Source organism: Hyla sarda, chromosome 2 (assembly GCF_029499605.1).
Source record: "Hyla sarda isolate aHylSar1 chromosome 2, aHylSar1.hap1, whole genome shotgun sequence".
Lineage (NCBI taxonomy): Eukaryota > Metazoa > Chordata > Amphibia > Anura > Hylidae > Hyla > Hyla sarda.
In genome coordinates this window covers 187,681,697-187,709,691 of record NC_079190.1, presented here as the reverse complement: position 1 = coordinate 187,709,691, position 27,995 = coordinate 187,681,697, and the positions used below count along the sequence as shown (strand labels likewise).

The 27,995-nt window shown below is 43.1% G+C and overlaps 1 protein-coding gene across 3 annotated transcripts in view; it reads left to right on the top strand.

The window, feature by feature from the left end:
- Window positions 1-27,995, top strand: part of CRACDL (CRACD like) — a 107,561-nt gene that overhangs the window by 37,687 nt on the left and 41,879 nt on the right. For all 3 annotated transcript variants that reach the window (XM_056555940.1, XM_056555939.1, XM_056555941.1), the window contains exon 2: window positions 23,046-23,108. In XM_056555940.1, coding sequence (XP_056411915.1) covers window positions 23,060-23,108 — 49 coding nt within the window. In that variant the 5' untranslated portion in view covers window positions 23,046-23,059. The remainder of the gene's footprint in view (window positions 1-23,045; window positions 23,109-27,995) is intronic.

The following is a 27,995-nucleotide window of genomic DNA, read 5'->3' as shown; positions in this document are numbered from 1 at the left end:
ACTTGAGCTGCACGCAGTCGGGCCACCAAACATTCTGTCACAATGTCTTTCGACTCTAGGAGGTACAGCTGGGCTACAGGAATGTATTTGGGCAAGAAATTAGCAGAAGCAGACAGGTTTGCTAACCGCAGTGGGACTCTCCCGTTGGTGACAGTGACAAGGCTTCTCAGAGATCGAACAAGAGGATGATCTTCCAATTGCATAGGTTCCAGCAGGGCTTGATAGTCCCTATTCTTGACTCCGGGACGAGCACAACACCAGATGATGGTCTCCTTGTTGGTTTGTAAGGTCACCGACCTGATGTCTTGAACTCATACTCTGCAGATTTCCCCTTGCTTGATGGCAGACTTCTGCTCTGCCTGTAGAACTTTCAAGTGGTGCTGCACAGCCTGCTGGCCTGAAGGGGACATATGGGGAAAAGAGGCATGCAAGGCATCTAACACTTCAGTGAAACAATTCTTCATAATGTTCATCCCCAATATAAACTCAGCAGACCCCTTATCTGTCACATTAGTTACAATCACTCCCTGCCCGCTAAGTACATGCTCTCCCAACTGAATGGTTGGCTCTCAGTATCCATGTCTGGGGACTGGTTGCCCATTACCCGCAACTACTCGCAAGTTAACATCATCAGGCTCACACAATAAACTAGCATCCCAATGCTGATAGAAAACACTTTTAGGTATAGTAAACACTTGTGACCCTGCATCTATCAATGCCTCCAACGGTACACCTTCTACAATAACTTTTACATAGGGGCAGGAGGCGACATAAAGTGAGAGTCCTGACTTAGGTCGTTCAGGGGTTGGACCTGATGTCTGTTTTCCTGAGGGCCGGTCCGCGACCTCAGGGGAAATCCGTTTAAATCCCAGCGCTGCATTTTCCAATGTCCTGATTTGTTACAGTAAGTGCAAAAGGGTCTTTGAGTCCCAAGGGTCTATTGGATGGAGGATTGCAGTAATTGAAATTGCAGGGAGCCGGGGCAGATTTTCTAGGCAGGGGCGGTTCTCGGTCAGGTGGAGCAGCCCGGGTGGCAAGCTCCTTCACAGCCTTAGTCAGTTGTTCAATGTTCTGCCTATCACTCTGTAAATCTGAGGCTGCAGTGACTGGCAAAGTAGAGGACACTGGGGTGTGGGCTGGTGACGGAGGTGGTATAGATCTGGCTACCGCCCCTAGTGGCTCTGAAACAGGTGTAAGGGGCGCACAAGCTTCCTCTAACTCTGTCCCGGACTCAATCACTGGGATAGCCAGTCTTCTGAAAGCGGGGAAGGACAAGTTGGGCTTTTAGACCGCTAACATTCTCAGCTGGGCTTTGTCCCACTTATTAGGAGCCCCATTAATAAATCTGTCCATTAACACCTAATTACCCTGCACAGGATTTATACCATATCGTTTTTGGACAGTCTCTAGGGCATTCTGTAGGGCTACGGCATATGCTCTTAAGGTCTCACCTGGCTTTTGTCGCCTTTCATACAGCTGGAGATGTACCTCTGATGAAGTATGTGACTCAAATACCTGATGCAGTCCTTCAAAGATCTGCTCTACAGTTGTGTTCTCGGAGGCTGACCGGGTGTGGACTTCCTCTAGCGCTGGTCCCTGGAGTTGTCCTGTGAGCAATTGCCCCTGTTGATTAGAAGGGAAAGAGTAAAAGACAAACTCTGGATCCTCTCTTTGAAATTACTCAAGGTGAAGGGGTCTCCATTGTAGGCAGGGAGGACAGGGTTCCCCATGAATACCGGTGCAGATGCTGGAACACCAGGACTGCTAATGCTGACTGCAGGGAGAGCTGGCAAGAACCTGGCTTTTGGGGCAGGTGATGACCTCGCTGCTGGAGATGAAGGGGCACTGTCGCCTGGTTGCTCTGGAGAGCTGGGTTCTGACATCTTGTTGAGTTTTGAGTGCGCTGTTGCTTTAAAGGGGAACTCCGCCCCTAGACATCTTATCCCTTATCCAAAGGTTAGGGGATAAGATGTCAGATCGCCGGGGTCCCGCTGCTGGGGACCCCGGGGATCGCTGCTGCAGCACCTCGCTATCATTACTGCGCAGAGCGAGATCGCTCTGCATGTAATGACGGGCAATACAGGGGCAGGAGCATTGTTACGTCACGGCTCCGCCCCTCATGATGTCACGGCCCGCCCCCGTCAATACAAGTCTATGGGAGGGGGCGTGGCGGTCGTCACGTCCCCTGCCATAGACTTGCATTAAGGGGACGGACCGTGATGTCATGAGGGGCGGAGCCATGACATCACGCTGCTCCGGCCCCTGTATCGCCCGTTATTACGCACAGAGCGAACTCGCTCTGTGCAGTAATGATGGCGGGGTGCCGCAGTGGCGATCCCCGGGCTCCCCAGCAGCAGGACCGTGGCTATCTAACATCTTATCCCCTATCCTTTGAATAGGGGATAAGATGCCAGGGGCGGAGTACCCCTTTAAGAAGAATAAGGTGCTTTCCCCTTTAAGATCATTGATGGTGGCTGCAGGACTTGACTTTGAGGCCTCCAACACTCTGGACACACACACTCTTGGCACGACTGCACTGGACCTCAGCGGGAAGCAAGAGCTCTAAGCTCCAAGAGAGAAGACAAGAAGCTACCTCCACCCAGGGCTTATATGGGGGAGACTAGCAGGGAGCCCATAGGTCATTCTTGGGATCACCTGGTCACTGGTACCTCCTGGGTAACAATCTCATGACATAACTCTTAAAGATACAACATATTTTATAATATAATACACTGCAGAACATATGTACAGGGGGATAACAGGTGCAAGGGGCCCTGGGGACACTGAAGGAGGCTGCCTGACAGGGCAGCAAGAGTACGGGGTAACATCTCCCGTACTGGGCCACCACATATACAGCAGCTGATAAGTACTGGAAGGATTAAAAAAGAAGTAATTTACAAATCTACATAACTTTCTGGCACTAGTTAGCTGTGATGTAATCTGGTGTTCCATGCAAAATCCTTGTACTGGGAACAGAGCACTCAGCTAGTGTGTGCTGCCCTGAAGTAAGCAGCTATACTGCTCTGCACCCAGCCCAACGAATGTTAACTCAGGGCAAGGCATACAGTGTGTGTCTTGCCACTCAGTACCTTCAGGTGCAGGGACTCTGGTCTTTGACAGGTCTTTGACTCCTGTATGTGGTTTATGGGGTGCCCTGCAGATATTGAGTGCACTCGCTGGACCAGTGCTTTGTGAATATTAACTGAGCCGTGAGGCATGCAATGAATGTCTATCTGCTCCAATATTGAACAGCAGGGACACCTTACTTTAGATATAAGTACCTGCTTATTGACAAATCTGAATCAAATTCAATGGCCAATTTAAGTGATTCCTCCCCCAAAAAATTTGTTTATCTCTAGTGATGATGTTATTGCAGAAATCCGTATCACTATTTAGGAGTCAAAACAGCCATCTGTTGGAGCTGTGCAGAACTGTGAGCTTTCCTATAAAGGACTACTTTTCATCCCTGAACTGTCTACGTATTGTGAAATGCCATGTCATGCTCCCTCAAAACCCAGCCTGGAGAAAGCTGCTTTAATATATTGACAGTGTGTCAACAAGGGAATAAGGCAATGGGGAGCTTGAAGTGAAAGAGCAATGTCACCCGCAGTGCGCACACAGCATTCGGAACCAAATGTTCCGAACGCTGGCCAGTGAAGTACCCCTTTAAAGCTTAGTACCTAAGCTTGTGCTTCACTACAAGTTTATACACGTGTCAGGAGACCTGCCCAGCATCCTGCCACTGCAGGTGTATAGCGGTCCCGCTAACCATCATCGCCCACTAAAATGTTCACATCAGTTTAATCATTTGTAAGTATGTATCACTTTCTGTTACTGCCAGTATTGCTGTTTTCTCCCAGTAAGAGTCATTTGACTAAAATTAGGATTTTAAGATAGATCTATATGTTACATCTGTATGTTACGTCTGTAATTGAACAGTATTTGTGTCTACAATATGGGGGAAAATATGACTGATAACTGAGGTTAAAGGGGTATTTCAGGATTTTTTTTTTTATTCGACTATGCCACAGGGGCTGTAAAGTTAGTGGAGTTCATAATATAGTGTCTGTACCTGTGTGTGACAGTGGTCTCACAATTCTTTGATTTCCACCCCAATATTTATTTTAAACAGCATACAAAAGTACTCATGTCTCAGGATTTCCCAGGTTGCAGTGCGTTGAGACCTGACATCACTAGTCAGGTATTCAGAGGGAGTCTGTCCTGCTTCAATTTTGCAACAGCTGTAGGCGCCCTGGTTAGAAAACACTGTATTTCAATGGGTGGGGTGGCTGATGTGTGGGAGAAAGGAAAGTGATCTCATATTTACAAGCATGGAACTGTGGGATATGTAGTTTAGAGAAAGAAATCCAACAGGAAATAACCAAATCTGGCAGGTAAGTACTAAAATCACTTCATGGTGGATAACCCCTTTAAGGCCTTATGTAAAGGGCCATATATTAAAGATCCATGTGACTAGAATTCTGTAAGGCCCATAGTGTACCTACATGCCCTCAGCTCACTCAGACCCAATCAGGTGAGCATATGAGCACTACAATATATATAATGGGTTGCTAGTAATGACATCACAAATGACCTAGGAAGTAATTCAAGCACTGCAGGGCCATTTTTGATTGGTTGAGCTTCTATATAAATACATGCTATCCCCCATTTAGTCATTTTCCCCTGCTGAAGCAAAGTGGGTGAAACATACATTGGGGTGTTCCACATGTCTGGTCAATATTGGCACTGGTTTTGTTCTGTGTTGTTAACATTTTTCCGTATCTTTCCTTTGAGCTGTGACGCTCATCGCTTTGTTTAAGTGATGTCATATCTGGGAGAGTCCACTTGAACAGGTGATAGACTTTAGGTCTTTCTCCTGTAATACGTGTACTATTTTCATCTTATAGATGTGCATTGCATTAACGTAATATATATAGTGTTATTAATCTTCAATTGCAATAGCATAGTCTTAAGTTGTTTGTCTCTACAGGAGTGAACTGGCAGTCTACAAGGTCCTGGCCCACCCTAGTTCTGTTTAGGGCTGTTGCAAGGATTTTTGTCACCCTAGACGAAAGCTAATTTTGACACCCATTGACCTCGCCCATTTACTCCGCCCTTTGACACACCCCACCTTACTACTGGAGTGACTCAATGTAGCAAACCTAATCCTCATGGAGGGAGATGTATTGAGGCACACGCAATGTCAGGACCTGCTTGTCTGGCCTTGGAGGTGGCACTGTAGATTATTATGGTATTGGGGAAAGGGGGTTGCCCATAGCAACCAATCAGATAACTTCTTTCATTTTTAGAGGCCTTTTTTTAAATTCAAGAAGCAATCTGATTGGTTGCTATGGGCAACTTCTCCACTTTTGCTCTACATAGGTTTTGATAATTCTCCTCAGATAAACGTAGAAACCATGGGTATTGGCAAAAAATAGTAGTACAGGGTACAGAAAACTTTGAAAATTGGCATATCACAAAATGCTTAGGCACAAGAACAAGCTCTTCATATTAGATAAAATAAAAGAGGGCCTAACTTGATCTAAAAAACAATTGAAGTCTTACATAGTACTTCTTACCTGGAACATAGACCAAGGCACACCAAGGCTGCCAAACCTTATCAAATAGATCTACCATATGTACATCTCTTTTTTAATCAGTCTTGTCTTGTATTATTTGTGCTATTTAAGTGTTTGACATTTTTTTTTAAATCATTTTTGTCTGTGTGTGTCTTTTTGGGTTTATGTATTTGTGTTATGTGCACATTATGACAGGCTTTATTTATTAGCCCTATTTGATGGGTTATGTACTTACATGTACGTTGTGTTTTGTCATAAAAAATGATGGAATGTGTCATTGCTTGAGGACGTAGAGGTATACTTCCTTTATAACACATCCTCTTATTTTTCTTATCAAATTTTTTATTAATTTATCCTCTTAGTTTTCTATGGTAATGTTTTTGAAGTGCTGCTTGCCTGGCTCTGTAAGTCCCCTGGCCTCCTCACTATACATTTATTTATAAAGGGTATTACCAAGCGGGCAAACACCCTCTATGATCACTATTGGCCCTATTAGGGCATATAGACACAAGGAAATAGGTTTTCTTTATGAAGTACCCTTCCAGTACTTATTAGCAGCTGTATGCTACAGAGGAAATTCTTTTCTTTTTGAATTTCTTTTTTGTCTTGTCCACAGTGCTCTCTGCTGACACCTGATGCCCCTATCAGGAACTGTCCAGAGCAGGAGAAAATCCTCATGGCAAACCTATGCTGCTCTGAACAGTTCTTGACACGGACAGAGGTGTCAGCAGAGAGCACTGTGGACAAGACAAAAAAGAAGAAAAAAAAAGTATTTCCTCTTAAGCATACAGCTATTAATAAGTACTGAAACGATTAAGATTTTTAAATAGAAGTAATTTACAAATCTGTTTAACTTTCTTGCACCAGTTCATTTAAAAAAAAAAAAGTTTTCCACCGGCGTACCCCTTTAACAAACAAAGCAAGTACAAAGTATAACACCAATATACCATTATACCAACACATTTTCCACCCAAGTAGAGCCAAAAAATAAAAATAAAAGAGCCCAAATACTTGTACGGCCTATTTAATTATTTTCCCAATCCTTCCAAATGTTTTGATAACTTACCATCCTTCTACGGGTTGAACAAGCCTGCAAGAATTCATATTTTTTTATTTTTAACACCAAATTTCCTAATTCCTTAATACTGGGACACTCCTCAGACAGCCATACCCAGACAACCATAGGCATATTTATGAAACAACCTTGATGTGCTGAAATTTTTCAAAGTGTTTTAGTGTCATTTTTTTTTAAACATTTGAAATAATTTTTCCATTAAAGAACAGCATACGTAAAACATAAAACAAATTGAAACAAATGCCACTGACCCTACAAACACTGTAAATAAAATGCTGTATATAAAAACTATTCAATATTTCATTATAGATTTCAAAATAACATCTAGTCCCAGCTGTTATGACCTAGAAAAATCAGAAATTCTGCAATAGACTGTGTGATGTCATTAAATCCTTAGCTAATGGGGCAATAGACTTAGCATACAACTGTGCATAAATGATAGTTGTCCCCGGACACTATAGACCAGGTTATTCGGATTCACACATCAGCTGAGATTTTGCTGTGCTAAGCCTCTTTTGTAAAGGTTTGGGAAAACTGGGCCAGGATTAGAGATGAATTGAGGGCCGGCTCATTTAAAATCTTTGAGCATCTAGATTTTGGCTGACATCCCAGAAGCTACTGTACATTCCAATTTCCCTTTTTTTTTTTTTTTTTTTTGACAATTGAAAGCATTGCTGAATTATCCTAGAGAGCTGTTAAAGTGATTTACCTGTATGTAAACAGTTATACCATATGTATAGATTTAGGCCTTCTTCACACTAGCAGATTCTGCACTGAAAACCTTTTAAAATCATGTGAATGGGTATTCTGCAACCCCAGAGGTTCACAATTATATTCAGGTCTGGGGAAAGTGAGGGCCAGTCAGTGGAATCAGTGCCTTCATCATCTAAGAACTGTCCTGCACCAGAAGGAACCCAAGGCCCTGTGTCTGGTATGACAGTGGCTCTGAGGATATCATTCAGGTACCTAACATTAGTCAGGGTACAGTTGGCTATCACATGAAGGTTTGAGTGACCTTCCAAGGATATTATAGTAGAATCTCCCAATAGCGGACATTCTCGGGGGGAAAAAAAATTGTCTGCTATTGAGAGATGTATCCTGTTGTCAAAAAAGGCTAAACATTTTTTCTAAATTACTGAATACTGTACTGTACGCACTCCTGTACCATTTCATCCCCTATGCCATATTAGTCTCCCTCTTGATCCCTCGAATGCCACTTCATTCCTCTCTCCTTGAACCCCCTGTGCCACTTTATTGACTTTATGCCTCTTTGCCCTGTGCCAAATCATACCCCCTTACCCCCTGTGCCACATAATTTCCCCTTTATACCCCCCTGTGCCATTTCATTCCCCCTTTATTTCCCTCTGTGCAAATTTATCACCCCTCTTTACCACCCTGTGCCATTTCATTCCCTACTTTATCCCCTGTGCCATTTCTTTCCCCATGTGCTATTTAATTTCCCTGTTATTCCCCCTGTGCCAAATCATCCTTCCCTCACCCCTTGTGCCACATCACTTTCCCTTCCCTATCCCCCTATTGTTCTTTTTACCTGACCAGCAGGCTCAGATGCAAGGGCTCTCAGCGTGTTTGATGTTCTCCTGACATCCTCACTGAGAAGCTGTGAGCAGCGACCACTGCCAGCAGTTTTTAGTGACGCTCCTGACATCACTCGTCAGTGCCTGCAGCCACCACTGTTGCTCTCACTAAGTGCAACGCACAGGACTTGAGGAGAATGTCAAACCCAGCTGAGAACCCATGCAACTGAGCCTGCTGGCCAGGTAATAAGAACAACAGGGGGAGGAGGAAAGGGGAAAAGTGAGGTGGCACAAGGGCTAAGGGGGGGTGAGGGTGCAAATACATCAAGTCTTATGGGACTCTGCTGGGGAGTAAAAAACTTTCCGCCATTGGGAGTTGTCCCCTATTGGGAGGTGTCCACTAAGGGAGACTTTACTGTATTTCCAAGACCATTACTGACCCACCACCAAACCAGTCTTGCTGCATGATTTTGCAGGCAGTATAACATTTCGCACAATAGAAAACAGATGCTGGCACTGGTAAAGCAGAATTGATTGTGCTGAAGATCTCACGGTGCAAGCAGCAGTAGGACTGCAATCCTGCCAATTCCAATCCCACAGGTGCTCTGGCCATACAGAGAAAAGGCAATCTCAAAGTGACAAAGGTAAGAAAACACGGGGGCACTTACATGTCATAGATCAGATGCTGGCTTCTTTATTCAGATTCAAGGTGCAGTAGAACAGATGTTCTGGTGGGGCGCCAGTAAAAAGCGTGTGGTCATGATAGCTATTTCGTGCCAAACCGGCACAAAATAGCTATCATGACCATACGCATTTTACTGGCGCCCTGCCAGAACATCTTTTCTACTGCACCTTGAATCTGAATAAAGAAGCCAGCATCTGATCTATGACATGTGAGTGCCCCGTGTTTTCTTACCCTTGTCAGTATAACATTTACCATTTCATGCTTGTCACATGTGATTAGTAGCAAAATTAGTAGCAAAATCAGCTGAATATTGACTTCAATGGGTAGGAAGATACTCAACAGCCAATACACAGCAAAATCAGGCCCTACCTTAAAGGAATAGAGTCTCATATATACTGTCTATATGTGATCTTTGCCATGATGTCCATTTTAAGCAGCATACGAAATTAGTGTTGTCTCAGCTTTTCTCAGGTTTCAGTGCAGCCCGAGACATTATATCCCTAGTTAGATGTTGAAAGGAGCCTGTCTGTGCTGCAATGGGTGGAGCGACTGCTGGGTGGGAGGGAGAACATTCTCCACAGGGCTGCAGGGAATTGTAGTCTCAAGCACAGCATGTAAGGCAGCTCAGCTGTGCTGCAATGGGTGGGGTGGCTGATATGTGGGAGGGAGAAAAGTGACCTCACACTTACAAACAAGGGATCATGGGACTTGTAGTTGCAGGGAAGGAACTCCAACAGGAAGTAGCCATTTCACAAAAAGAAAGCAGCAGCATTACAGTGAACTCATAACACAGCCATTTACTCCCAAGACAAACACAGATCCTTCCTAAGTATATCCATTACTGTCTGTCTGGTAGGTACTAAAGTCACCTTATGTTATGCTACGGTCCTTTCAGTCGGCTATTTTCCGGTTCATTTGGGACGCTAAAAGACATAGGCTCCCTATGACGGTCATGATGGCGAACCGAGTTTCTGGAGGCCTGGGGGTCCCAGATGTCACAAAATATTATTGGGCCGCACACCTCCGTCACCTAGCTGCATGGTCTACTCACTTTGCTTATAGTAAATGGATGGAACTTGAAAAATTATGGTTGGCGCCTGTCCATCCTAATTCTTTCCTATGGTCCTTCCCGCTTCCGTCCCCTGCATGCACCCTTTTAGGTCCTATGTCTTTCACGAGATATGTCTGGACTTATTGTTCCAGGCGATTCCGACTCCTGTCCTCTTTCTCCCCAATGCAGTCTTTTCTCTACCGCCCTGACTTCCCTCCTGGAGGCACCTCACTTATGGTTCGGGAATGGGGCTCGAGAGGTTTGTTCTGCTGGGCTGATGTGGTAAATCCTATTACTCGGACTCTTCTGTCTTTTGATGACCTGAAATCTCGTTGGGAACTCCCTGCCTCTGCGTTCACTCACTATACCCAGCTCCGACATTACCTATCCTCTCAGAGGGGCTCGCTAGTGGTTTCGCTCCCTACGAGTTTTGAGAGGTTGTGTAGGAGTGGGCCACAGACGAAGGGACTGCTCTCGAGTATTTACTCCCTTTTAATCTCCCCCGTGGACGGAACCCTCCCCTCCCACCGTTATATGGGTCGCTGGGAGGAAGTCCTTAACACTTCTATTACAATCCCACAGTGGAGGGTAATTTGGGATAGGGCTTCTCGGGCCTCCATATGTACAGCTTACAAAGAGACACAATACAAATTGCTTATGGGTTGGTACCATACCCCTGTCCTCCTCAATAAATTGAACCCTGACATCCCCCCGCAATGTTGGCGATGTGGTGTGGGACTGGGGGACACTTACCATATATTCTGGTCCTGTCCGCTGATCTCTCAATTTTGGGTAATGGTGCAGCGGCTTATCCGTGACATATTGGGAGTTGGGGTGCCCCTAGACCCTTTAATCTATCTCTTACATTTGTCAACTAGGGCCTTGTCTGGTCGACCATATAAGTTATTTCTACACATCGTCCTGGCAGCGAAAACTCTCATTGCAAAACATTGGAAACAGACTTCCCCCCCCCGTCTGAGGGTGAACTCCTGGCCCGGGTCCGTGAAATTCGCTCTATGGAATCTATTACTGCCTCTTTGAATAACACTATCTCACAATTTCTTTCAGTATGGGACCCATGGGACAGATTCACGGACAGGCAACCTCCTTGATCTTTTAGCTGCTTTTGGACCTTTTCCTCTCTTCTTGCTTCTCTCAACCCACTTTCTTATTTCTTTGTACGTTTCCTTTTCTGTTCCCTCGCCCCTCTGTTTGACGTTGTTGTCTTAGTCACCCTCTCCACCCCCCCCCCCCCCTCATGTCTAGGACTATTTGATCCAAATGTGCGGTTGTTAACTATTGCATTACTGTGTCACAGTTGTGATTACCTGACTTGATTGTTGTGATTTGGATTATTACTTGCTTGCATTTCTCAATTACTGTGGGGTACGTCACCCCGATCATTCCTACTGGTGTGTATTTTTCTGTCTGAATATAATAAAAATTTACAGTTGAAAAAAAAAAAAAAAGTCACCTTATGTTGGATAACCCCTTTAACCTCTTTCCCACTTGTGCAAATTGAGCCTGAATTTTGGCACATACTTGTTTCTATAGGCAGAGTAAATGCTATATGGGTAGATATACTTATATGTCCCTAAAGGCTGAGTAAATGCTATTTGTGCAATATATATTTATATGTTTTTATAGGCTGAGTAAATGTGTGGAGATACTTATATTTTCCTGTAGGCTCAGCAAATGCTATATGTGTGAGATATTTATATATTTCTATAAACTCAATAAATGTTATATGTGTAGAGATATTTATGTTCCTATGGGCTCAGTAAATTTAATTTGGTGCAGTTCTTTTAAAGAAAAACTGTCAGTAAACTCCCCCTGCACTAACCAGAGGTACTGGCTGGTAGTGCGGGGGACACTGATCAATATGCTGCTTACCCTGCCCAGATCCGCCCCGCCGTTTGCCCGTTATCGTTATTCTTCTGGATATGCAAATGAGCTGTTAACTGGTAGGGTTACAAGGCTCCTTCTGGCACTCTGACGTCAGTGCCTCTCGTTTGCAGCTCCGCCCTGCTTATGAATATTCATCCCCTCCCTCCTCAGTGGAGTCCAGTACAGAGCGGGGAGGGGAAGAACAGTCGAAGGGAGGGGATGAATATTCATAATCCAGGCGGCACGGCGGACGAGCTGCGCTGACATCAGAGTGCCAGAAGCAGCCTTGTAACCCCGCCCGTGCCAGTTAGCAGCTCATTTGCATATCCAGAAGAATGAAGATAACGGGCGAGCGGATCCGGGCATGGTAGGCAGCATATTGATCAGCGTCCTCCGCACTACCAGCCAGTTCCTCTGGTTAGTGCGGAAAGAGTTTACTGACAGTTTTCCTTTAAGTAAAAAGTCTCGGCTCTTTGCCCCATCGGTTACAGCAAAAACCAACAGACTACATTTGACCCTGTGCAAAAAGCTTTTTTGCAGAGATCTTTAGTAAATCACAGCAAAACGGCAAAATGCAATATGGCCACAACATACAACTCCTCCCTAAAGTATATGATATATATGTGTCTTGTGGTTTAGGTGACCATATGGCAACTGGTGTTAAGTAAACCGAACAACATAAGCTCTAAGCTGGAAATTGTGTTCTGAGAAATGAGAGCAGTCCTTTGTTTCTTGGTGTTTGCTCTTTTTATCTTTCTTCTTTTCTCCTCTAATGTCAGGCTGGCAGGGCATATTGATTACCTTCCCATGGCTTATGTTCCTTGGCAGTTTTATTCATGTTTGGCTGTGTGTGTCAGGGTGGGGATATTGTACACAATTCTTTGGTACTACTTATAGTGCTTTCTCTTGAAATTAACATAGTTGCTGAAAATAGATGACAGTTCATGGGATGGAGGCTTCATATTCTAAATGCTGAATTGGTGGTGAAGAAACATTTTGAAACATTTTATGTTTTGAAACTTTGCATGCTTATAAATATTGTTATGTAATGACTAATTTATTATAAATATATACAAATGAATTTGAATATACAGAATGAATTGAAGTACAAAAAGATATGCTGGAGATACACTATAGGACACAATAATACAGGACACAATAATAACCTTTTAGCCTCTGTTACCGGTACCTGGTCCCCACCGAACTTCACCTTCATAAGGCTGTAGACGTGGCATAGCAGAGCCGTCACTGACTGAGGAAGGAGATCAATGCGATCAGTGATTGGCTGAGTGATTTACCGGACAACCTTTCTACCTTTAAAGGGGTACTCCGCCGCTAGACATGTTATCGCCTATCCAATAACTTCTCTTTTAAAAGTTGATTAGGATTTCTTCTTCGGCAGCGATTGAGGACCCCCACAATCTCCACCGCGGCATCCAAGACATCTGGTGCACTGAGCGAACTCCATTCCATTATTCTTCTCTTTTAAAAGTTTGTTAGGATTTCTTCTTTGGCAGCGTTCTATGCCATGGCACCCAAGCCATCCGATGCACAGAGCGAACTCTGCTCCGCGTCGGATGACTGGTGATCACAGCCGCCACGCCCCCTCCATTCTCGTCTATGGGCGGAGACGGGACTGCTGTGTACTAGCCGTCATGCCCCCTCCCATAGCCAGGCCTCCCGCGATCAGACATGTTATCCCCAATCCTTTGTATAGGGGATATCATGTCTAGCGGCAGAGTACCCCTTTAATTAAAGGCATCTGAACTTGCCATCTTTAGCGGGTTCAGCTAAATGTCTAAGGTATATGGTGCCCTTCTGACTCTCCATCAACAGAATATTTTAATGGAAAAAAGGGTCAGGTGTGTTAGATTTTTACTGTCTGACTCTATTGTTTTGGGAGAGATAAGCCAGTGTCAGAGCTGTCTGGCTGTGGCCTACCCCTCCCCATAGACAACACAAGAATCTTCTGGTGTGCTCAGCGTTTATGTTTATGGGGCAATCCAGAAAGATAACTGTTGGCCAAACTAATGTTTGTCTGACAGTTGTTAAAAGTGTATGGGCATCTTAAATCTGCAGTACAAATTTTTTTTTTTCTTTTACTGATAAGGAAACAAAGTCACAAAAAAACAAAACAGAGAAATGACAAAAAGGTATTATATTACATGTGAATGTCTGTAATACTACACTTCTACTGCTTGACTGGCTAAATCTGCTTTTGTTGAGGGTTGGCAAAACAAGGGATTTCCTTGGTAGAAATAGAATATGAGAACAGAATATAAAAATAGGCTGGATGAAAGATGTAAATACATATGAACCACCTTATATCTTCACGTAAACATAAGCACCTCTGATTTTTTTTCTTTATAGATCTACATTATTTGACGATATAATTATATCATGAGGAAGACATTTTCTTCACTCCAATTCTGTTCTACTTTATTATAGTAAAGTGTGCTCACTGTACATTGATATGTATTGCCTTCATAACATATTTGTAAATCCCTTCATTTACTGAAAAAGATTCCCTACCCTAAATAATAGCTGTAAAAAGTAAGGATATGTTCATATGGCACGTTTTTGGTGCAGATACCACAGCACTTTTTACATGAAAAAAACATGCAATGACACCTTTTAAAGATCCTGCTCCCGTTGACTCACAGTTCTACAATGGCACTGATTTTGCCTGTGTGCACATGGCCTTAGTGTTTCGGTTCCCTGCAATCCGCTGTCCACAGCCTGTTAGGGGAATTTCATCACTAGAAGCAAAGAGACCAAGCCTGAATACAGAATTGGGGAAAGGGCATATATAGTGTTAAGCAGGGGGGAGAGCTGGACTTTGTATATCCAGAGCCTGTCTGCCTTCTCCAGAGGGTCCCTGCTATACCTGAAAGATAAGTGGCTTCCCTTGTCACTTTGACCACCCATATATTTCTGGGCAGCTGTTCCACGTATAATGTAATTCCCCCTTTTTGTCATTTCTCGGTTTTGTTTTTTTGTGACTTTGTTTCCCCATCAGTAAAAAAAAAACTTTTGTACTTCAGATTTAAGATGCCTCCCCCCTTCACACATGCCATTCATAATACTGTACTGTAAATTATCCCTCAGCACAGTGCAGTCTGTTCAGTCCAGTGTACTCTGTTCTCCAGCACTGTCATGGAATGGTAGAGAGGGCTTGAGAGGAGGTGCTCTGATTGGCCAGATAAGAAAGGGAAAGGAAATCTAGGAGTACTGCTAACAAACAACCCAGATCTCTGCCCCTACCCCTGAAATGGAGAGAATGGGGGAGATTTATCAAAACCTGTGCAGAGGAAGAGTGGTGCAGTTGCCCATAGCAACCAATCAGATTGCTTCTTTCATTTTCCACAGGCCTCTAAAGAGGCCTGTGGAAAATGAAAGATGCAATCTGATTGGTTGCTATGGGCAACTGCACCACTCTTCCTCTGCACAGGTTTTGATAAATCTCCCCCAATGAGAAATAGCTATGCAAGATGGAGGTGGCTTCCTGGGGATAAGTAACAGCAGTGACAACACTGAAGTCACCTTGTCAGCTCTCTCTAGGGTAAATCTAAAAAATAAAAAATAAATGAAGGTTTTTAAAAATCCTTTGCTTTGAAAGAGATTTATTAAAGTTTTCCAAAGATAAGGCACAAAATGGTATAAAAGGTACTAATAATATAAAACATTCTTTTTAAGCATAAAGATAAAAGAATAGTTTTAAAATAATCTTTTGAATATACAGGTACACTTTCTGCTCTTCCCCTTCATATTGGGCATTGTATATAAATTGAAGCTTGCTAAAAGTTGGCTTCACACATGTAGTTTTTGTGGTAGTTCTTGATACAGATTTAGAGCCAAAAGGAATGGATACAAAAAGAAGTAAGAGTATAATTTTATGATCACTCGGGCCCCCAGACAATAGACGTATGATCATGAAGTGGTTTATAAAAGCAATATATCTTCAATTTACTAGATGAGAATTACACTTTTATTTCACTTTTTTACTTTGCCTAAAAGGCATTTGTCATTCGGATGCTTTCTCTGTGAAATAATACCACTTTTGTCCAAAGGATTGGTTTGGTATTACAGCCAAGCCCAATGAACTTTGTTTTTAATTACTGTTATTAGTGTATTTATAAAACGTATAGACTTCCTTCCCTATTAATGAAATGACGTGTGGAAAATAGGAGCAGGAGGCTGATTTAGGATTTCTGGAATGACGTACATTATCGCTAACCCAATAGTCAGTGGCTGCCACTGCTATAGATATGAAAGGCATTGTGTGTGTCTCCTAAATGCACTATGCATGTTACCCTCAGTTACCCAGCACTTTGGTTTATCCTGGTTGTAGTCACAAGGTTATTGTAATCTCTGTGGATCTGATCCAGGTGTTACTTGGCAGCAGTTACCTACCTGTCTATAAATAACCACAGACAGACTCCTTGTAGAAACAGATTGGCATGGTATGACATTACTAGCTGCAGGTGCATGGCTAGTACAGTGGTCCCTCAAGTTACTATATTAATTGGTTCCAGGACGACCATTGAATGTTGAAACCATTGTATGTTGAGACCATAACTCTATAGAAACCTGGTAATTGGTTCTGAAGCCCCAAAATGTCATCTGAAAAAAAGGAAAAAGTGAGGATTAAAGAAAAATAAGTAAATAACTAATAGAGATAAAGCAATGCCATCTGCTGGGAGCTGTAAATCACTGTCTATGTCAGTGTTTCCCAACCAGGGTGCCTCCAGCTGTTGCAAAACTACAACTCCCAGCATGCCTGGACAGCCGTTGGCTGTCTGGGCATGCTGGGAGTTGTAGTTTTGCAACAGCTGGAGACACCCTGGTTGGGAAACAATGGTTTATGTAGGGGACAGGAGCTTCTTCAGGGTCCTATACAGTACACACAGTGGGGGACATGTATCATTATTCGTGTGTGGTAGAAGCAGTTTACCCCTTTTCCCGAATTCTAAATTATGCGCAGAAGCGCTAAATTTATCAATCAAGCGCAATGAGCTTCATAAATTGCGGGTAAATGTAGTAATCTCCTCAATCCACTCTTTGAAAAATAGAATCAATGATTTAGAGCATCTTGCTACGTTAAGTCCAAGATGGCTTATATTTGCGCAAAAAAAGCAGCTCTTGCGGCAACATTTTTGGTGTACAGGAAAAGTACGCAGTTAATAAATCCATGTGTACTATAGATGTCACTCCAAGGTACCCTGATTCGGCCACATCTGGAGGACATGCTCTACCAAAACGTGCGCAAAAAAAGGGCTTGCGCAAAATTTTGCGCAAAAGAATACACACAAAACAGGGGTAAAATCTTTGATACATGTCCCCCAGTGTCCCAAATGGAGCTGCCCTTACTTGGTGTCCAAAGGAGCAGCTAACCCTGGCACAGGTAAGGAGTAGTACAGAACTTGTAGTTCCTCCCTGTACTGTAGGAGGCGCTACCAGACAGCCAGTCAGTGCATGCACTTCAGTTATACGGGTGATTTACAAGTAAAATGCCCATTCTGATTGGTCAGTTCCTCAGGTATCACAGATCTGGACTGTCCATACCATTGTATGTTGAGCCTGGTTTCAAGTTACAATGGTCCAGAAAAGACCATTGTATGTTGAAACTATTGTATGTTGAGGCCATTGTAAGTTGAGGGATTACTGTATAGATCAATACTGGCTGTTAAATCAGTAAAAAATGGAGCTACATCTTATAAATGATTTCCTAGGGAGAAGGATTTATTAGCCAGGACACAAATAAGGGACACTGTTCAGAAACCTTTTCTCATACTAGTAAGTGGTGGACGAGCAGCATTTATGCTCTTTAATGTGCTAAATTCCAGTTGTCATTTTAAATGCATTGTTGTCTTATGTAAGATAATGTCAGTAGGGATACATTTTTTTTTAAATTATATAATATTGTCAAGTCTTGGCTGGATACTACTTGGCAAGCAGTATTGATCAAAACTCTCACTGATGCATGCTAAAAGAGCATTGTTTTTAAACAGAAACTGACAGCCTGGTTACCTGTTCACAGGAGAACAGCATTACAATGAGATGTAATTTACATAGTTCTATCCTGCAGAATTGAAGTTATCCCTCCTGATATTACTTTTAAACCTTTTCCCCTCTAATTTAAAACTGTCCTCTTGTGGTAGTTTTTCTTCTTTTAAATATGCTCTCCTCCTTTACAGTGTTGATTCCCTTTATGTATTTAAAAGTCTCTATCATATTCCCTCTGTCTCTTCTTTCTTCCAAGTTATACATGTTAAGGTCCTTTAACCTTTCCTGGTACGTTTTATCCTGCAATCCATGTACTAGTTTAGTTTGTTGGCAAGGACAGAGGTCAAACGTTTTCTGTAAGTCTTCATAAGGTTTTCACACACTGTTGCTGGTATTTTGGCCCATTCCTCCATGCAGATATCCTCTAGAGCAGTGATGTTTTAGGGCTGTCTCTGGGCAACACAGACTTTCAACTCCCTCCAAAGGTTTTCTATGGGGTTGAGATCTGGAGACTGGCTAGGCCACTCCAGGACTTTGAAATGCTTTTTACAAAGCCACTCCTTTTTTACCCGGATGGTGTGTTTGGGATCATTGTCATGCTGAAAGACTCAGCCATGTTTCATCTTCAATGCCCTTGCTGATGGAAGGTGGTACATTCTTTCCTTTGCATGGATCAGTCATCCTTTTCCCTTTGCAGAAAAAAAGGCCCAAGGCATGATGTTTCCACCCCCATGCTTCACAGTAGGTATGGTGTTCTTTGGATGCAACTCAGCATTATTTCTCTTCTAAACATAACGAGTTGAGTTTTTACCAAAAAGTTCTACTTTGATTTCATCTGACCATATGACATTCTCCCAATACTCTTATGGATCATTCAAATGCTCTCTAGAAAACTTCAGACGGGCTCGGACATGTACTGGCTTAAGCAGGGGGACACCTCTGGCACTGCATGATTTGAGTCCCTGGCGGCGTGGTGTGTTACTGATGGTAGCCTTTGTTACTTTGGTCCCAGATTTCTGTAGGTCATTCACTAGGTCCCCCCTTGTGGTTCTGGGATTTTTGATCACTGTTCTTGTGATCATTTTGACACCATGGGGTGAGATCTTGTGTGGAGCCCCAGATCGAGGGAGATTATCAGTGGTCTTGTATGTCTTCCATTTTCTAATAATTGCTCCCACAGTTGATTTCTTCACACCAAGCTGCTTGCCAATTGCAAAGTCAGTCTTCCCAGCCTGGTGCCGATCTACAATTTTGTTTCTGGTGTCCTTTGACGGCTCTTTAGTCTTGACCATAGTGGAGTTTGGAGTGTGGCTGTATGAGGTTGTGGACAGATATCTTTTAGACTGATAACAAGTTCAAACAGGTGCCATTAACACAGGTAATGAGTGAAGGACAGAGGAGACTCTTAAAGAAAAAGTTACAGGTCTGTGAGAGCCTGAGAGCTTGTTTGTTGGTGACCAAATGCTTATTTTCCACCATAATTTGCAAATAAATTCTTTAAAAATCAGACAATGTGATTTTATGGATTTTTTTTTCTCATTATGTCTCTCATAGTTGAGGTATACTTATGATAAAAATTACAGGCCTCTCTCATCTTTTTAAAGGGGTACTCCGCCCCTAGACATCTTATCCCCTATCCAAAGGATAGGGGATAAGATGTCAGATCGCCGGGGTCCCGCTGCTGGGGACCCCGGGGATCGCCGCTGCGGCACCCCGCCATCATTACTGCGCAGAGCGAAATTGCTCTGCACGTAATGACAGGCAATACAGGGGCCGGAGCATCGTTACATCACGGCTCCGCCCCTCGTGACGTAACGGCCTGCCCCGTCAATACAAGTCTATGGGAGGGGGCGTGGCGGTCGTCACGCCCCCTGCCATAGACTTGCATTAAGGGGACGGGCCGTGATGTCATGATGGGCGGAGCCATGAGGTCACGCTGCTCCGGCCCCTGTATCGCCCGTCATTACGCACAGAGCGAACTCGCTCTGTGCTGTAATGATAGCGGGGTGCTGCAGCGGGGATCCCTGGGGTCCCCAGCAGCGGGACCACGGCGATCTAACATCTTATCCCCTATCCTTTGGATAGGGGATAAGATGCCAGGGGCGGAGTACCCCTTTAAGTGGGAGAACTTGCACAATTGGTGGCTGACTAAATACTTTTTTCCCCACTGTATGTCCTACTGACTGGAGAGTCTGCAGGCCCATGAGTGCTATTCTATTGAAGCGCAGATGCCCATCCCAAGTAGGTTTTCATATCACTAGGGTATGAGAAAGAAGGAATATTCATCAGATGGGTGGGCATAGCGCTGTGTATAGGGTAGGCAGGGGAACTCAGCAAGCCGGCTCCCCGCATCCAATGGGCACAGTGGTATAGCAATGCAGCTACAGGGAGGGATAACATTTTATCTGCTTTGCAGAATTATATAAATAAGCCATCATTTTAATTCTTTTTACCTGTACTATAACCTAGTGTATTGGGTTTAGTGTGGATAAGCCGATGGCTGCTCAGATGGATCTCTGACCGGAATATCTTTGGGCTGAGATTCTGTTGTGTGAACATACCGTAACACTAATCAATCAGTGCTGACATTGAAGGTATGTTCACAAGGCAAAATATCTTCCCAGAATTCTGCAGTAATATTCTGCACTGATTCCACTGATTTCAGTAGGATTCTGCTGCACTGTGTACACAGCAGAATTTCTGCTGCAGACTTGTCCATTCATTCTGCAGATTTCACTCGGAAATGCATTGCTGTCTATTTAGTTTTTATCAATACCATTTGATGTTACTGGAGCATTGTGATCATTTTTTTTACAATTATTTTTTCTGATCTTTTATTTCAAAAATGGGAAAAGGTGGTGATTTTGTACATCAATATATAAAAAAATGTTTATTCTCATTGGATTGTTTAGCAGATTCGTAACAGATTGCATTGACTTCAGTGGGATCAGCTGTGGATTTTCTGCTGCAAATGATCTACCACGGATAATCCATCACGGCTGAAACCCGCAGCAGGAAACTCACTGTCAGCCTTCCTATGTGAACATACCTTTACATTTGCTGACTGCAATTTTCAATGCTGGTGACTTAAAACACTAGGGGGTGGGCGGGGGTCAGTTGTGTGAAAATTTGTGCATTATTTTCTTTTCTTTTGCACAGTTTTTCTGGTGGAGTTTCTGTGTTAAATTCTGTGTAGATGTTTAAAAATGACAATTATATTTGAACCTCCCATTCCTTCACCACTTAGCAAAGGGAGTATAAAATTATTTTTACCCAGATGATAAATGCAAAAAATCTATGTGGGCACACTAAGCCTCGCCCCCCCTCTAGTGCAGAAATGGCAAACAAATAGCACAAAAACAATCATAAATTAAGCACACAGCCTTCCAAACTGGAAAACCACTCAAAACACACCAAAAAAATTGCGCCAAAAACAATGATAAATGCCCCCCTCCCCAATATACACTCCTCAAAAAAACAAAGGGAACACTAAGATAACACATCCTAGATCTGAATAAATGAACTAATCGTATGAAATACTTTCGTTTTTATATAGTTGAATGTGCTGACAACAAAATCACACAAAAATTATCAATGGAAATCAAAATGGAAAACCACACTACAGGCTGATCCAACTTTGATGTAATGTCCTTAAAACAAGTCACAATGAGGCTCAGTAGTGTGTGTGGCCTCCACGTGCCCGTATGACCTCCCTACAATGCCTGGGCATTCTCCTGATGAGGTGGCGGATGGTCTCCTGAGGGATGTCCTCCCAGACCTGGACTAAAGTATCCGCCAACTCCTGGACAGTCTGTGGTGCAACGTGACATTGGTGGATGGAGCGAGACATGATGTCCCAGATGTGCTCAATCAAATTCAAGTCTGGGGAACAGGCGGGCCAGTCCATAGCATCACTGCTTTCCTCTTGCAGGAACTGCTGACACTCCAGCCACATGAGGTCTAGCATTGTCTTGCATTAGGAGGAACCCAGGGCCAACCGCATCAGCATATGGTCTCACAAGGGGTCTGAGGATCTCATCTCGGTACCTAATGACAGTCAGGCTACCTATGCAAGCACATGGAGGGCTGTGCGGCCCCCCCTAAGAAATGCCACCCAGCATCATTACTGACCCACTGCTAAACTAGACATGCTGGAGGAGGTTACAAACAGTTGAATGTTCTCCATGGCGTCTCCAGACTCTGTCATGTCTGTCACATGTGCTCAGTGTGAACCTGCTTTCATCTGTGAAGAGCACAGGGCGCCGGTGGCGAATTTGACAATCTTGGTGTTCTCTGGCAAAAGCCAAACATCCTGCATGGTGTTGGGCTGTAAGCACAACCCCCAACTGTGGACATCGGGCCCTCATACCACCCTCAAGAAGTCTGTTTCTGACCGTTTGAGTGGACATATGCACATTTGTGGCCTGCTGGAGGTCATTTTGCAGGGCTCTGGCAGTGCTCCTCCTTGCACAAAGGTAGAGGTAGCGGTCCTACTGCTGGGTTGTTGCCCTCCTACGGCCTCCTCCACGTCTCCTGTTGTTCTGGCCTGTCTCCTGGTAGCGCCTCCATGCTCTGGACACTACGCTGACAGACACAGCAAACCTTCTTGCCACAGCTCGCATTGATGTGCCATCCTGGATGAGCTGCACTACCTGAGCCACTTGTGTGTAGACTCCCTTTCATGCTACCACTAGAGTTAAAGCACCGCCAGCATTCAAAAGTGACCAAAACATCAGCCAGGAAGCTTAGGAACTGAGAGGTGGTCTGTGGTCACCACCTGAAGAGCCAATTCTTTATTGGGGGGTGTCTTGCTAATTGCCTATAATTTCCACCTGTTGTCTGTTCCATTTGCACAACAGCATGTGAAATTGATTGTAAATCAATGTTGCTTCCTGAGTAGACAGTGTGATTTCACAGAAGTGTGATTGACTAGGAGTTACATTGTGTTGTTTAAGTGTTCCCTTTATTTTTTTGAGCAGTGTATTAGAAAGAAGCAGAACTTTTCATTATACAGTAATTCAGCTTGAGTTACATAAAACCGGGAAATCCCTTAAAGTGTGTTCTGCCATTTTTTATATGTCAGCATTATATTAATTTCTGAAACCAATATATGACAAAAAATGTTGGAGACATTTGTATTGGTATATTTCACATTGTCTACTCCGTATAAGAAAGACTTATTGGTTAGGGGCATGTTGTGTTTTAACAATAATTTTTTTTTTTTTAGGTCATTTATTTGGGATGGATCCAAAAGTGCGAGATGGAGAGACCCTTGTAGATGATAATTCGGGTACGTTGAATTTGTGTACTGGATGCACGCTCTGCATTCCCTGCATTTTTTTTCTTCGTTCTGTAAAAGAGTTCATACTATGAAGATTAAGATAGTACCCTTGTATGAACACAAGGTGGCAGTGTGCACCTAGGTACTGGATCATAAGGAAACCGCTAGCTCAGTGTTTTCTGAACAGTGTGTCTCCAGCTGTTGCAAAACTACAACTTCCAGCATGTTTTGCAACAGCAGCAGAAACACAGGTTGAGAATCGTTTTACTCAGATCATGGAAAACAGAACTAAATGTCTCTAAATTGATGTAATACTAGGACATCTGATTTTTTTAATCTACCTGCTAATATCCACTTTGTCAAAATAATGTAACTTTTTTTTTTCAATTTTTTTATTTCCAATTATAATTACAACAATAAAACAATACTCAGTTTACATACCAATTCCTGATAATGTAAAGTTCTAGCCTTCCTGCTAAAGTTCCAAACCCACTGCAGCCAATCACTGAGGCAGCAATGTGCTCAGAGCATCAACAGAGGGAGCAGGACAGACTGGTCATATAAGCTGTAGGTTTTTAAAGCGTTACTGTCATTAGTAAGAAAATTCTCAGGAAAATGCTTAAGTAAGTGTAGTAATGTGCACTAAGACCTTTATATATAGTAATATGGTGGTTTTTATATGTAAAATACCTTTGGATTTATGTATTACTTAGCTCACGCGTTTCTTCAGGAGCATGATGAGCTCATTTCCTCCCCCCTCCCTGTCCCTTGTCATGATGTCTGAACAAATGTTTTTACATTTGCAAAGCTTTGTGCCTAAAGTGCATGCTTTTTAAAACTCTAATGCAGCATGTGGAACCTAATGTGTTACAAATACACAAGAAAACCAAAATTTTATGCTGAAAAATAAACATTTTTACATTTGCAAAGCTTTGCCCACAGTGCATGTTTTTTTTTAACAACCTTAAACCAGCCATATGGAACTTTTATAGTGCAAATACACAAGAAATAAGTTAATAAAATGACCAAAGAGAAATAATTTCGCACATTAATAACAATTTAGCACCTTGTATTGCTTGTCAGTTTGAATGGAAATGCTTCTCATCTGAAAAGACTGCAAGCTATCGGGATCTTGTCTGGATCACACAGGGGCTCAGCTCACACTAGTAAAGCTGGATAATACACTTCACTGAGGCACAAGAAGGAGATAACTACACCCCAGGTCCAAAATATCTTGTTGTTAGGACCGAAAGCACTTGGATACTAGGGTTTGTTAGCAAAATTAAAGGGGTATTCCGGCTTTAGACATTTAATCCCCTATCCAAAGGATAGAGGATAAGATGTATGATCGCGGGGGGCCCGCTGCTGGGAGACAGGATGAGACAGGACACCTTCTGTTGGGATAGCCAACCTGGGTGTTTAGGCCCTTAATGCCCCTCCCACAAATACAGGCTAATTTAGCCTTCACACTTGTGGTTGGGGCTCCCCGTACCTTTACAAATTAGCCCTAATAATTCCTCACTGTAACCTAACCAAAGGGCTTGAATTTTGCCTTAGCTGCCACATAGGATAAAAGCCTTAAGGGGGCAAAAACACAACAAAATTATACAAAATATTTTCATACCAATTACAATGCCAAGGTTTCAAAAGCTTACGACTTCTCTAATTTTGCATTTGGAATGTAACCTTTGAAAAATGAGGCTCTCCATCATCCGAGTTTCCTGATAAGTGTGATGGAACTTTGTGCCTAGATGCAGCGGAGGCAGCTCTTATACGAAACAAGTGGCCTGTAATACAAGTTGGATTCACACCTAAATTAGATACCAACATGCATATATGACGAAGAAACTGATTAGTTGACATAGCTGAAGAAGGGAAAGGCAACAAAAGATCATCGGGATTTTGTCACGTCACTTACTCCCTGCCTGTATGGAGCAGGGGCCTTATATGCTCACACCCCTCACATGATTCCTTTATGCCCCACCTACAGGTGAAATACTCATGCCCTTCACATGAAAACAGCCGTAATGGGCTTAAAACTTGTGCTTGGTGCCCCACCCGTGCTCGAATAAGCAACGTTGCATACATACATGTAAGAAAACATTAAACTTTAGTAAAGCGATCAGAGGTGTGCCATGAACTGCATCCGAGGGCATGCCTATAGAGGGCAAAAGTCAACTTAGTAGGATGAATAACAATATTCATAACTAATATAAACAAACAAACCATGCTCTAGACATCAAGTATCACATACACTATACTAGACTCTACCTTGCATGACAAGAAAGTTGCATCTGCTGGATGCGGTGCCTGTACTTGATAAGCTGTGGTAGAATCATCCACTCTGAGAGAAAACTGAAAACTGGACTGACATACTAACTGATATACTACCTGTGACAGTACTACAAAAGGGGACACCAACAGGTGCTTGTCAGGCATGCCATAGTGTTACCCCCTGTTATTTAAGAGCCAAAAACCCTGTCAGATAAATGCAAAACAAGAACCTGACTACATTAGACCTTTGGTGACAAAAGATCTTGCAGGTCCTATCCCCTGTAGACCAAGTCGAGACTCATGTATGTACCTTACCTGAAGACTAAGACTGTATAGTCAGTCATACCCAAACTACTAACATTATGACTCAACTGATCTTGGTAGGGAAAACCCGCTGTAGGTGACAGGTCCCTGTAAAATCAACATGCCTGCAAATGTGACAGGTCTTCACTGGACCAACGTGCCTGTAGATGTGACATATCTTAGCGAAACTCTTGTGCCTGTAGCTGTGACAGGACATTGGGCAAATATCGTGCCTGTAGACGTGATAGGTGTTTGCATAACCATTGTGTCTATAAGCATGACTGGTCTTTGCAGAACCCTCGTGCCTGTAGACGGAACAGGTCTTTGCGTAACCATCGTGCCTGTAGATTTGACAGGTCATTGCACTACCATCGTGCCTGTAAATGAGGCAGACATGACTGGAATACCACCACCTATCTCTCACAAGCGTATTGCTCTAAGACGTGACAGTAACAATAATACTGTAGTACAAACCCCTGCCAACGTGGCAGGCATGACAGGAAAACAACTTCCTATGTGTTGACATGTTTGCTTTGAAGACGTGTCAGCAGCAACCACTAAAACAATGCAACTGCCCTACATGCATAGCACTATATGTATGCCTAAAATGATATGAGCCATAACATGATAACTGCTATGGTTGTATGCATAGAATGTCATGAACATAAGCACGGTATAATTTCTATGACCGTATACCTGATGAAAGCTGTGAAAACATGAGATACATGTGAGCAACAAAAACTAAAAACATCTCCCCCTACAGATGTGACAAGCGGTATGAAATGTATGCTCTGTATAGCTGCTATGCAAATATGCCCTGTATGAAATGCTGTGACATGTATTATAAATGCATGTGCGGTAAAGCTAGGAAACCACCCAGAATGAATGCTAAGCATACAATTGCTAGGCGACTGAACGCTCTGAAAAACTGACAACCAAAATGCAACCAGAACATGCTAACCGTAAGCCCAGGATACAACATGTTAATTATATGCACAAATAAATACCAACAGAACATGCTAACCATATGCAGGAAAAGTTCCAACAGTAAGCACTGACTAAATTGTATAACGTGTAATAAAAAAAAAAAATTCTCAAGCTAATACCGAACATATTCGCAGACTATTTCTATAACCAACACTGCTACCTCCTGATACTGAACACACCCTATATCGTATTAACTGCTATACCATATGCACTTAATAGATGCACTAACCATTGCAAAAAATAAAACTATAAACATATGCACCAAAATATTACGAACGTATGCATGTGTCAATGGTAGGCACGTAGATAATTTTTTTTTTTTGCAATTAACAATTAACATACATGCTGAAGGCTATGCCCGAATGAACAGAGTGAAAGCTGAGGATCAAGATGAAATAAACACTACTAACTTATGCATGCTAACAATGCTAAGGACTATCGCATACACATTAAAAATGCTGTGACCATATGTAGAGTGTAGAGTATGAAAGCTATGTATGATATGAATGCTAAAACGTATGTACAGTATAACAGCTATACAGATTACAATGTACAGTAAAATCAATGTACAGAAAATGTTCCATATGAAACGGTAATTACTACAAGCGTACGTACAGCATAAAAGCTACGAGCGTATGTACAGTATAAATGCTACGACCGTATGTACAGTATAAATGCTACAAGTGTATGTACAGTATAAATGCTACGAGCGTACATACAGTATAAATGCTATGAGTGTATGTAAAGTAAATGCCATGAGTGCACGAACAGCACGCAATGAACATCAGGGATGTGGAAATTCTATCCCCCGACGCTCGGGACATGTAGTTCCGGGCACCGGGCAGGTGAATTTTTCCTAGATTTAGCCCTGTATGGGGCAAGCAGGGACAGACCGACTTCACCTTTATTTTTATTTAACGCCAGCGTGAGGCGCAGGAGCGGATGCAGACTCTCATGGGATGCAAGACTGCACCTCACACCGGCGCTCGGGTGTATTGCGGGGGCGGCAGCCCCCAGCTGATTTCAGTAGCCGGGGGGCGCTGCTCAGAGCCCCCCCCCCCCCCCGACGGCGTTTCTGTGATACAGGCCTGTTGTTGCCAGGAGTAGGTTTGAAGACGTGCACTGCGCAGGCACGCACAAGTGTGATCTTAGTAGGGATCGACCGATATTATTGGCCGATAATCACAAATTTGGGCATTATCGGTATCGGCAATTACCTTGCCGATATTGTCTATAATGTTTCAGCGTCCACCTCTTCTGTTTCCTGCGCCTATTGCCGAAGAGGCTATTCAAGTGAATCGTTCTCGTCTTACGCAACAGGAGAGGTCACGA